Source organism: Labeo rohita, chromosome 2, assembly GCF_022985175.1.
Source record: "Labeo rohita strain BAU-BD-2019 chromosome 2, IGBB_LRoh.1.0, whole genome shotgun sequence".
Lineage (NCBI taxonomy): Eukaryota > Metazoa > Chordata > Actinopteri > Cypriniformes > Cyprinidae > Labeo > Labeo rohita.
The window spans coordinates 17663081-17675252 of NC_066870.1; the positions used below are offsets into that span (position 1 = coordinate 17663081).

The 12172-nt window shown below is 37.4% G+C and overlaps 1 protein-coding gene across 2 annotated transcripts in view; it reads left to right on the plus strand.

Annotated features, from left to right (window-relative positions):
- The window catches only part of fndc3ba (fibronectin type III domain containing 3Ba), a 174579-nt gene that overhangs the window by 96743 nt on the left and 65664 nt on the right, over positions 1-12172 (plus strand). For both annotated transcript variants that reach the window (XM_051131518.1, XM_051131508.1), the window contains exons 5-6: positions 2267-2498; positions 3961-4236. In XM_051131518.1, coding sequence (XP_050987475.1) covers positions 2267-2498; positions 3961-4236 — 508 coding nt within the window. The remainder of the gene's footprint in view (positions 1-2266; positions 2499-3960; positions 4237-12172) is intronic.

Consider the following 12172-nt stretch of genomic DNA (forward strand, 5'->3'; position numbering starts at 1 on the left):
TCTGTAAGTGAGATTTGTGGTCTGTCCAGGGCTCTTACGTCTCTATTATGATCTATTAGGCATTATATAAGAATCTGTCTTCGTTCCAAACCACATGGTGATTCCTATCTGGCAGATGAAAGAAGTAATCAATATGTAGCAAGTACTGATCTGGAATGAGCTCTCCAAACCGTAATCTTTATCTCGCTCATGATCAGCCAGACATGAAAGCAGACCCCCAACCAGTAGCTGTTGGAGAGATACAATCAGCACGGCAGCAACTCTGGGCCTGGAGCCTGGCGGTTACATTACGTCTTCATTTAGAGTTTCACAGACCTCACCTCAGTTTCTACCCACAAGCTGACAAATGCCATTTCTGACTCTGTGCTGAAAAGCACTATTAAGAATATTTGTATTTTGACTAGGTGATTTAAGAAATGTTGATTTTCTGAATTGCTAGGGTACATATTTAAACCTGTGGTTGGTAATTGGCAGTGGTTCTTTTTTTTGTGAGTTTTATGCAATGCTGCTATTGATTTCGCCATGGATTTTTTTTTTTTTTTTTTCCCTGGGACATTCTTCCTCAAGGACACAGTGGAGATGGCTCATGGCGCCCTTATGTAAAAGACGCAAACACCTGCTAGAATGTTATAGAAGACCAGGCAAATACAGCGGAGAGAGAAAGTTGTGGAGCCGTATGACCCTGTAACCAATGTTGAGTAAAGGTTGTTATCTGGAGATGCTTTTCCCAGAAAGCCAGATTAGAACACAAACAGATTAGACATCTGTTTACTTACAGTGGGTTTCCTAATTTTGTTTTTTTCTGTACCCTGTACTCTCAGTAGGTAAACAGAAAGGCGTCAGCACCTATTTTCTTTTTAAAAGTGTCACGATGGCAGTCCTGGCTCATTTGGTGGGCTAGGTGAAAAAAATGTTTTATATTTAATTTTATGTAATTCAATCTATGAGGACATATTTTTAAAGTAGATTTTAAATGCAACTTCTAAAAAATATTCAATTTAATTATTTTAAAAGAAATTGCTTTTAAAATACACTTGAATTAAAAAATCATGCCATCTAAGTTTAAATGGGTATGACTCTTCGCCCCTCCTTTGGCAGTTGAAGGAATCCGCTAATTGTCCAAAGGTCATTGTATTTGTGTTTAATTTAGGTCAGTTCCAGCTAGGAGTGGGAAGCACAGTCAGAACTGTGAGCCCAGTATCCAGACACATTCTTTAGTAGCAGCTTTTTCTTTTCAGACTAATTCATTGTTATTGTACAGTACTCCAAATTGAGTTCACCTCAGCTGAGTATTATGAAATCATAACAACCTGATATTTAGCAGTAATATTGTCGCCCTGCTTGACCTTGTGGCGTCTGGCAGTGTCGTTGTGTTCTCCTCCATAATTGTGTTTCTAGTACTACAGTGGGGCTGAACAGGGTCTGACTTTTGTTAGGATTGACATGGGAATTAGGCTTTTCTTATGTAGAATTGAATGCACTTAGTAAATTTGACTATACACACCTCCTTTAAAATCTAGGTCATGTTAGTAGATCATATTTGGAGACCTGGAGCAGGGTAATTATAATTGCCTAAAATTAAAATCGTAAAAAAATAAGTATTTTGCTTAAAATCAAATCAATGTTAACTAAAATAAAATATTTAAAAAAATGTAACATTTTATTTCAGTTAGTCAATAAATAATATATATTGACATAAAAACACACCAAAATAAATAAAACTTTACAGTTTTTTTTTTTTTTTTTTTTTTTTTGTTTTTTTTTAATTGAAACACTGACCCAGAGACCCTTTCTCCAATCTCAGTTGCTCACATTCCTCATCCTCAGTCAGTCTGATGTCTCTCATAGACATGCATAATGAAACAATGTTTCTGCTCAAATTCTGAATGCACAGCAGGCCTGAACTTGATCTAAGCTTCGCTGATCACTCTTGACAGCTTGTCTCACACTGCAGTCTACATATTGATATGCCTGTCAAACATGCTGTCATGTACACACATACACACATACATAAACACACTCTCAGGGTCAGCAGGTCAGACAGGTGGAGTGGTGTTCAGCTGCTGAAGCGGATTTTACGATATCATGCGGTGTTGTCCTGAGACTTAGTATTATGAAATAATAATATTTGTTATTATTTTCTCATGATGCTGCATTTATATTTTAGAGTGTTGCATCAATATTTATTGTTCGTACATTTTGTATTTGTACATTCATGTGATTTAAAATTCATTCAAATGAATCAAATCTTCTGTTTTCACTATAGGTGTTGGAGGACAACACAGGGGTCCGGAGAGTGGTGGTCACCCCTCAGTCTCCAGAATGTTATCCTCCCAGCTATTCCCCAGCCATCTCTCCAACTCATCACTTACCTCCATACATGGCCCCACCACCCTTTATCCCCAACTCACACACGGCCTTCTACCCACCCGTCAGCCCTGGGGACATTCCCCCCCACCAGTACTACCAGCATCATATCCCACCCATGTACAATGAAGGTAAGAGTGTGTATGATCACCGACTTATTCTTCTTTCTACTCTCCTCCTACCATGTCAAGGGAAATCTCATGATTCTCCATACCTATGTTAGTGCCACAACCAAAACTGTTATGCTATTGTACACACTGATAAAAGAATTTAAAACGGTTACATTTTCTTTGAAGTACTTGCTACTTTTGAAATTATGCTATGTGTTAGCTTATTACGAAAGTCCTAAAAAGGACACGATGGGGAAAAAACGGTTTCGGAAGAGTCCTGTGATGTGAATTGTGAGGAAAAATGATTTCTGTGCAAGAGAACGTAATGTACCTTGGACGGATACAACAGTTTGGCAAGAAAATTAAAATGTTTTGTGAGCGAATAGGTCAATTGTTTTAAAGGGATAGTTCACCCAAAAATGAAAATTCTGTCATTAATTACTCACCCTCATGTCGTCCAAACCCCAAGACCTTTGTGCATCTAAGACATTTTTGATGAAATCCAAGAGCTTTCTGACCCTGCATAGACAGCATTGCAACATGTTCAAGACCCTGAAAGGTAGTAACGACATCGTTAAAATAGTCCATGTGACATCAGTGGTTCTACTGTAATTTTATAAAGCTGCAAGAATACTTTTTGTGTGCAAAGAAAACAAAAATAACAACTTTATTCAACAATTTTGTGGCACTGTTTTGAATGCACGTCGAAGAGTGACTTGGAAGAGAAGAAATTGTTGAATTAAGTTATTTTTTTGTTTGGTTGTTTTTTTTGCACACAAAAAGTATTCTTGTAGCTTCATAAAATTTAGGTTGAACCACTAATGTTACATGGACTATTTATCTTCCTGGGCCTTAAACGTGGTAGCGTTATGGTCAGAAAGCACTCGGATTTCAAAAAAAAAAATCTCAATTTGTGTTCCAAAGATTAAAGAAAGTCTTGATTAATGACCGAATCTTCATTTTTAGGTGAATTATCCCTTTAAGAGAGATGGCAAATGTTTTGTCATCAAAGCGAAGTTTCTCAGAAAAAAGTTTTGTGAGACTAAATAGTCTAGACTAAAACTAAATAGTTTTGGGAGAGAATGTGAATGTTTTGCGAGAAAATGCAAATGTTTTGCAAGTAAATGCTTACTTTCCCGGGAATCACAGTACGTTTATGAGAGAATGCATCAGTTTTGCGAGAGAGCACCAGTGTTTTGCAGGTGAACACAAAGTTTCTTGGGGGAACATAGTACTTTTATGAGAGAACGCAATAATTTTGCAAGGGAACACAGTTTTTTGGGAAAACAGTAGTTTTGAAAATGAATCCTAATGCTTTGTAAATGAATGTGAACGTAATAGATTTGTGAGAAAACCAAAAAATGTTGCATCTCTTGTGTTTTTTTTCCATTACATACCTTTTCAATGTTTTTGAAAGTGTACTTTTCACTATTTCTGAATTAAATGGCAGTTTCGTTGTTGAATTATTGTTTTGTTGCCGCAGAGATAATTCCTGTGTATGGGATGAACTACATTGGGCGAGATGAGCAGTACAAACCACCACCAAAGAAGATGAAGGACAGACTGGAGCGTCAGAATCGTCTCAACAGCCCTCCCTCCATCTATAAGAGCAACATGGGCTGCAACAACATGTACAATGGCTACAGCAAGGTCCACGGAAATCTTGGAGGTGGCGGAGGAGGAGGAAGCAGTCCTGGATCTAAAAAAAACAACCGTGGAGCTCGGAGTAGCCCCAGGTCCAGTGAGCCAGACTTACAAGGTAAGAACTTTTGCAGGTCTAGTTCTAAGTCTGTATATTTATCATTCAAAAGTTTGGGGTCAGTATGTTTTTGTTTTAAGAAATTGACATTTTGATTCAACAAGGATGCATTCAAGTGGTCAAAAGTGACAGTGAAGATATTTGTTACAAAAGATGTCTAAAAATTCCATTGCATCAAAGAATCCTGTATAAAATGTAACCTGTTTTCCATTAAAATGTTAAGCAGCACAGCTGTTTTCAGCATTTATTAACATGGAAAACAGTTATTTTAAATTCTAATAAAATTTTGCAATATTTTTGCATTATAAAGTACATAAATTCAGCCTTGGTAAACAATACGAAACTAAAAAACAAAAACAAAACAAAACAAAAATTCTTACTGACCCCAGACTGAATGGTAGCGTATGTGATAAATATTAAAATATTGTAATATAAAATAAAAAAAATATATATTTTTTAAATAATATTAAAACATTAATGTGATTATTATTTTTAAAATAATAACATTGTTTAAATAAAAACAATGTAAAAATCCTGTTCTTTCATAATGTAAAGGCTAAGTTGCATGGAATTTCATGAGTCAATGCAGGGTGAGATGGTTACATTCTGCCTTGTGCCAAAAATTCTCAGCGACGTTTACACAAGACATTATAGATGTTATTGTGGTTACATTAAATCATCTTGTACATGGCTAGAATACTTAACCTCTGATGTTTCACGGCTTCCATTAGACATCTGTAATGCATGTTTCCCCTCAGTGTACCCACAATGTTTTTCTCTCCTCTTAAAAAAAAAAAAAAAAAAAAAAAAAATGATAAGTGCATCAATAGAGGTAAAGGGGGTCGTCATGCCGTGGAAACTGCATAGCTGGGAATCGCCAAGGTGCTATCGTTTTTCCAGCACCCACAATGTGGCCCTTGTGTCTCAGGTTGGGCCTCTGCTGAAAGGCAGCCCACATACCTGCGGAGTCACGTTCTCCCAATAAAGGGGTCCTTTGAGCTTGGCCACCGATCCTCACCAATTCCACATGTGTCTTATCAGGCCCCCTGCAGTGGCGATTGGAGAAGAGCTCCATTTAAGATACTGTTCACATGCTGTTTCCTGCTCTCAAGAACATAATTGTTTTTTAGAGTATACATCTATAACTGTTCTAGATTATTTGAAAGCACGCCTGCACTCCAGAAGGTCATTGCTGTTTTTCTGCCAAATTCCCTTCTTTTTTGTTCCTTCAGCCTTTGGTGTCCTTGAAGTTTTAGCTTTAAATTATGCAAGCGCCACAGATCCCAGGTGTTTCATCAATGCATGCACATTTGCAAGTGCTGACAAGTGTGGCAAAGGGAATGACCCCCTCGTTTATTTGATCTGCCAAAAGGGCAGTTTTGGTCCTCTCAAAAAAAAAAAAAAAACATCCACATTAAATGATGTATTAGTCTCTGCGTTAAACGCAGGACATGTAGCATTATGTGCAGGTGTTGTAAGGCTTGACTCAGTGCACGCTGACATCATGGAAACGTGATTTGTCTGCTGTGAGTGCAAGCCGTCTTTCCTTTGATCAGCTCACGATAGGCCTTCGCAGTCTAACAAGCACAACAAGAATTGCTCATACAGTACATCCATATGGTGTTTCTGTGTTACACACACTTATAGTATCTTCAGGATCAAAGGCGAATACCGGCTGTGGCAGAGTTCCCAGGAGATAGGACTGCCTGTGAAGCTATTACTCAATAAATTTGGCTGCTGTACAGTTTATAAATGGTAGTCAGATAATAGTTATTTGTTTATGGTTATTTTGTGTGAAAAAAAAAAAATATCTTTAAAAGATATTTTAAAATCATCTGTATTTTTAAATTCAGTGATCCTATTTGTTTATGAGCCTATAAAATTAAAATTATATTTCACGCAAAAATGATCATTTAGTCACCCTTGTGTTGTTTCAAACAAGTATGATCTTACTTGTGTGAAACACAGAGTTAAATCTTGATTTGTTTTTTTTTGTTTGTTTTTTTTTTTGTTTGTTTTTTTGTTTTTTGGTCCAAACAATGGTCAGTCCAGTTTTCCAGTTTTGTTTGGACCTCACTGACTTTTACTGTATGGACTTTTGTTTGTGTTTTTTGTTTTGTTTTGTGTTTTTGGTCCAAACAATAAAAGTCAATGGGATCCAGTTTTGTTTTGGACCCCATTGACTCTCAATGTATAGACTGTTTTGTTTGTTGTTTTGTTTTGTTTTGTTTTGTTTTGTTTTTGATCCAAACAATACGAGTCGGTGGGATCCAGTTTTGTTTGGACCTTACTGACTTTTGATGTATGGACTTTTGTTTTGTTTTCTTTCGTTTTGTTGTACATGAGGGTTAGTAAATGATGACAGTTGTCATTTTCTGGTGAACTATCGCTTTAAAAGATTAGTGTCCTAATAAGTTACTCACCCTCATGTCATCTAAGACGTTCATGTCTTTCCTTATTCAGTTAAAAAAAAATAATGTTTTTGAGAAAAACATTCCAGGATTTTTCTCCATATAGTGGACTTCATTGGTGATCAGCAGTGATCAGTTTCAGTGCAACCTTAAAGGGCTCTTAACGATCCCAGCCAAGGAATAAGGGTCTTATCTAGCAAAACGATTGGTCATTTTCTAAAAAAAAGAAAATTGTATACATTTTTTTTTTTAACCACATATGCTCATCTTGCACTAGCTCTGCAATGCACGTCTGCAACTCAAAGCATTACATAATCACTTTGGAAAGGTCATGCGTGGTTAGTTCTTCATTAGTGTACTCTGGTTCAAAAAGGTAGGGTAGGGTGAAAACTCCATTTCATGTTCTCCTCCAACTTCAAAATCATTGTTTTTTTTTTTTTGTAAAGGGTGTTTAACCTTTTTTTTTTTTTTTTTTTTTTTTTTGCATGTTCGCTTTGTAAACACAAGGTCACGCGTTATGTGTGACTACATAATGCTAGAAGTCAAGCTAGTGCAAGATGAGCATTTGTGGTAAAATGTATATACATTTTCCTTTTTTTAAATGGCCGTTTTGCTAAATAAGACTCTTATTCCTCAGCTGGGATCATGTAGAGCCCTATGAAGCTGCATTGAAACTGCAATTTGGACCTTGTCCAAACTGTTGGTTCCCTTTGAAGTCCCCCATATGGAGAAAAATCCTGGAATGTTTTCTTCAGAAACCTTAATTTCTGAAGAAAGAAAAACATCTTGGATGCCATGGGGATGAGTGAACTAATGCTTTAAAGCTGACAAATGATCTTACATATATTTGGTTATTGAGCATAATAGGGTGTAGAACCTTGCATTCAGTGTAGGCCACTTGGATGAGTGTTGTGGAGGTCACCAGAAGCAGGGCACTGAGGTCAAGTCTAACAGGCTGCAGCATGCGGCTCTCTTCTGTGGAATCGGCTGAGCGGTTGATGAAGTATAGAAAACAAACTTGAGGCTTCTTGCTCACGTCACTTACTGAGGGCTACAGCCATCTGGGCCTCGCTGCAGCCTTGCTTTTAGGCATAAATTATCACAACCACATATACACATATGCAGACTACTTGGCTCCCCGGGTCATGCCGGAGATCAGGTTAAGATTTTTTTTTTCAGAAATGAGACAGAAATGTAGGGAATGAGAAAGAGACGGACAACAAAAGGGCAGACATTCCAGCTGTCGAAAGTACTTTGTTGTAGGCATAGCAGCTTGAAGATCCAGGCCTGGCTACCAGACACGACTAGAGCTGTGAAAACAACCCAACTCGTCCTCTCTCCACACTTCAGCTAGACTGTCTTTGCTCAGATCACCCCACGGGCATTAACGCGCTCACCTCAGCTCACGAAGCTCGATTACATAAGACAGGAAACCACATCCTGGGGCCCATCAGCTCCTTTCCTAAGCTGCAAGGATATTTGTGCTTTCTACCGCTCCACCCTCATTAACTAGATTAGGCTGGGGCTAAGCCTGTGTGCAGAGCAAGACTGGCCACTAGATTAACCTTCTCATGGTCTCAGGCTTGCAACACTTCAACTTTAACTCCTTTCTATCTCCAGCTTTCCTTTGGACTCAAGCAGAAACAGATGTTCACTTCTGCTGCTCTTTGGCGCTGCGCATTTCCTCCAGCCACGTGCTTTCACTCTGTCATTACAGTCCAGAAGCAACAGATGTTCCTTAATCTTGACTTTGTGTTTTTGCCACAATGGTAATAGTTTCCCACATTCACTCTCTCACAGCATATCACCGAGAAAAGGTTATGCCCTGAGGTCACTTCGACAACAGCATGTGATGGAGCAATAATGGGTGACGCAACTTGGGGAAACTGAATCATATGAGAAGGTCAAGGGTAGATAAGACCTGGTAACCGGATATTAGCTCTCCATCTAGTTAAACATGACCTTTCAATTATCTGCTGGTGCACCAGAACTCTCACCTATCTTTTGAGTCTGGGTAGGTTGGTTTTTAAGAAAGTACCACAGAAAGTGCTGAGAACTAGGTGTGTGTGTGTGTTTCTGAGAAGTCCCTGTTACAGCTCTTACAGTAAGACAATGAGCACATTGCGTCTGATTCAGTGGAAGTGTTTGTCTGTGCCAGGGTATTGGTGCTTTCTGTTAAATGTGCATGTGAAAACAAGCCTCTCAGTTATATGTGATGCCAATTTTTTTTTTTAAATGGACATTCAAGTTCAATAAATATGAAATATTGAGGGAAAATGCAACAGTGAAAATGTCAAGTTTTGTCAGCTAACCCAAAATGTTCTCACGTTTCAAGGTCAGTTGGTTATTCTTGTTGCACATTTATAAAAGAGCAAAAATATTGAAGATATTAACCCTTAAATGCATACCTCGGTCTTTAGCGACTGTTTTTAGTGACATCAGCTTTCTTGGTATTCTTCAAAACACTATAAATCCATTTTGATTAATTTCAGTAAAAATATGTAAAATTAAAATTTCAAATCCAGATTTTGATTTTCAAATATTTATTATAAAAACTGATTATTTTTTCCCCAAAATGCAATAAATCCATCAGGGCTCTACGCTTAAAGAAATTTAGGAGCACAGTCAAAATTTCAGGAGCACCTTCTAATCAATAATCAAAAAATCAGATTAAAAAATTAGCTTTGCCATTATGAGGTGATATTTGACTCCTTAAAGTGAATTAAAGTAAATTTAAACAACAGAATAAGATCAAGTAGAATAAGAATCATCAAATTAAATGAGTATTAACAAAATTAATTTGTACTACAGAGGTGGCACAGAAGAACACAAAAGTGGCTTGTAGGTGTATTTTCATTTGTTTAAAGAGGCTCAGAGGTGGCATGAGTGCAATCAAATATATAAATTCATGTTGAGATTAATGTTTTAAATATAAAATTTTGAATACAGAAATATTAAATGATTTAAATAACTGAAAAGACACTTTAAAAATGAAACTAAAACTGCCAGTAGGTGGTGGCAAGTCACTGATTTAATTACTGAATCATTCATTCATTTGATTCATTCGAACGGCTGATTCATTCAGGAATAAAGCAAGTCTTTATGAATGGGAAACTGAATCACTGACTCACTAGATTCATTTAAAATGCACGTCCATTCATAAACGAAACACCACTGTGTTTGAATGGAGATGCGCAGCAGCTCAGTTGTGACTTGTTTCAAACTATTTTTGACGTCGAAATAGAGCAAAAACAGGCAATAGTGTAATGATCAGACAATGTAAGTAACTTACTATTAACTTTTTGTTTATTTAACTGTTGTATTAAATCAATATCTCATTTAAAAACCTTCATTAAAAATCATTAAAAGCTGTCACTCATCTTAGTTCATCGCATTCTCACAAAGTTCCATTATAATCAGTGAAGCTCTCTATACTGCACAATGAAACTCTTATTTACAATCTCTCTACACTTTGTTTATGAAGGGATTCATCAGATATGTCTGTGATACATTATCTAATGTTGCAAAAACACATAGAAACCTTTGAAGCTTCTCTCAGCGGAAACACAAATAAGCTGATCGGTCAGTCGCACTGGTACTCCTAAATATTTTCTTCATAGTCGCACGCAGTGTTTTGTGTGTTTGTTGATCACAAAGTACAAAGTAGAAGAGGAAAACTAGGATGCTGGGTGTATTCAAAGAGCCACCTTTACTGTTTACAATGTGTGGAATGGTGTGTTGTGATTGGTTGAGCGGATGTATTGCATGCTGCAGAGAAGTGAGACTGGCGTTTGTCACAGTTTGGAAAAATAGGGAAAAAACATGACAGAATAACATGGCGGATATCACATTTTGTGTAAAATTAAAAATGGACATTTCAGTACTGACCAGATAGAATACTGATTTTGGCAGGAACTCAAGTTTTTTTTAAAATGGCGTTTATCACGTTTTGGAACCAAACTCTTCAAATATAAAAAAATGTCTGTTTTCGGAATAATATTTTGTAAAAAGTGTATAGGGTCGCTGGAGACCTGAGGTGTTTAATAGTGTAAGTATATTTTATCGTGCGCAAAAATATGTAAATATCTGATGACTAAATATATGCAATTCACCTTTAGCCTTCGAGGTGGCACTGTTTAATAGACAATAATGACATGATGTTTCACTCGTAATTATCGAAGGCATAAAACATAAGAATATCATCAGCAAAATTTTAATTGGTTTGAATGGCTTTACTGCAGAGCAATTACTATATGCAATAAAATATAAATGTCACAGTCATTTGATGGTGGATGTGGTGAAAAAGCTGCCAGCGATCAAAATAATGATTTTGAAGTCATTGAAAATGATAGTTTTGCAAATATTGTTGAGATGGCGAATATGATCCAGATGCTGAATGGCTGAAGGGCGTTCTGACGATAACAGCGACGGTAAAATCATCTGCTCAAATTAAACCCAACTAAGTTTCAAAAGGTAACGAAATATGCTTTATTTTATTCTTCTGTAATTGTTCGTGAAATATCAAGAGAGTTTTTTGCTATTGCAGCAGATAGAGATCCATCCGTGCTTGATGTATAGATCCGGGTCGCTAAAGTCCCGAATATGTAATAGTGATTGGTGAAAGAGTCATGCATTTAAGGGTTAAGATGTAGTATAAAATGTGTGCAAACTACTAACTAAATAAGAATCACAATATAAGTAGGAATAATAATTTAGTATTTAATTAAATAAGGATGCATAAAGTAAACACAAAAGTAGACTGGCACCTGTGGAGAATGCGTCCAGAGCAGGTCTCCCCGGTTCAGTCTCTCTGCAGCTCTCAGCAGTCTTGTTCCCTCCTCCTCTCTCCTTTCCCCTCTATCCCTCCTTTCTTAGCCTATGCCAACTTTCTCCATTCTTTCCAGTTCCTTTCCAGGAAGCGCTGGCGTATCACTGTGTCCCTTGGCAGTAGTGAGGCAATGCATCTCTGCTGTAAGCGAATGCCACTGAGAGTCCCTCTGGAGATAGCTAGAGGCATGGAGCTAGCACACTAAAGGCGAGAGAGTGAGGATTGGCAGTTGTGGAAAAACAGGAATCCATTCTGCCGAGGGGTCTGGTGGTCTCTGATACTAAAACGAAAGCAAGCAATTGTTTATCAGACAGTTGCACATACACCCCCCCACTTACACTATCAATCCTACCTGTGCTTTTGTAGAAAATCAAAGAGCAAATGAGCACGCTAACATCTGGAGATGTTGCTCTGACGGTTTTGCCTGAACGTCCACATGTCCTTATTTCAACCTCTACAAAGTCGGCTGACCAGTTTAGTCTGGGGCTAAATTATGTAGAGTGAAAAGGGCGATGCTGCTGATGTTTAAAATATGTAATCAACAAGATCATTTTACTCGTATGGTATTTTGACAGACACATGTGCTGAAATGCAGCTAGATAAACAGACTGATAGACTATCTAGATAGACAGGTACACGCATAGATAGACATACAGACTATCTAGACAGAAACTGACAGACAAGAATGCTGATAGAC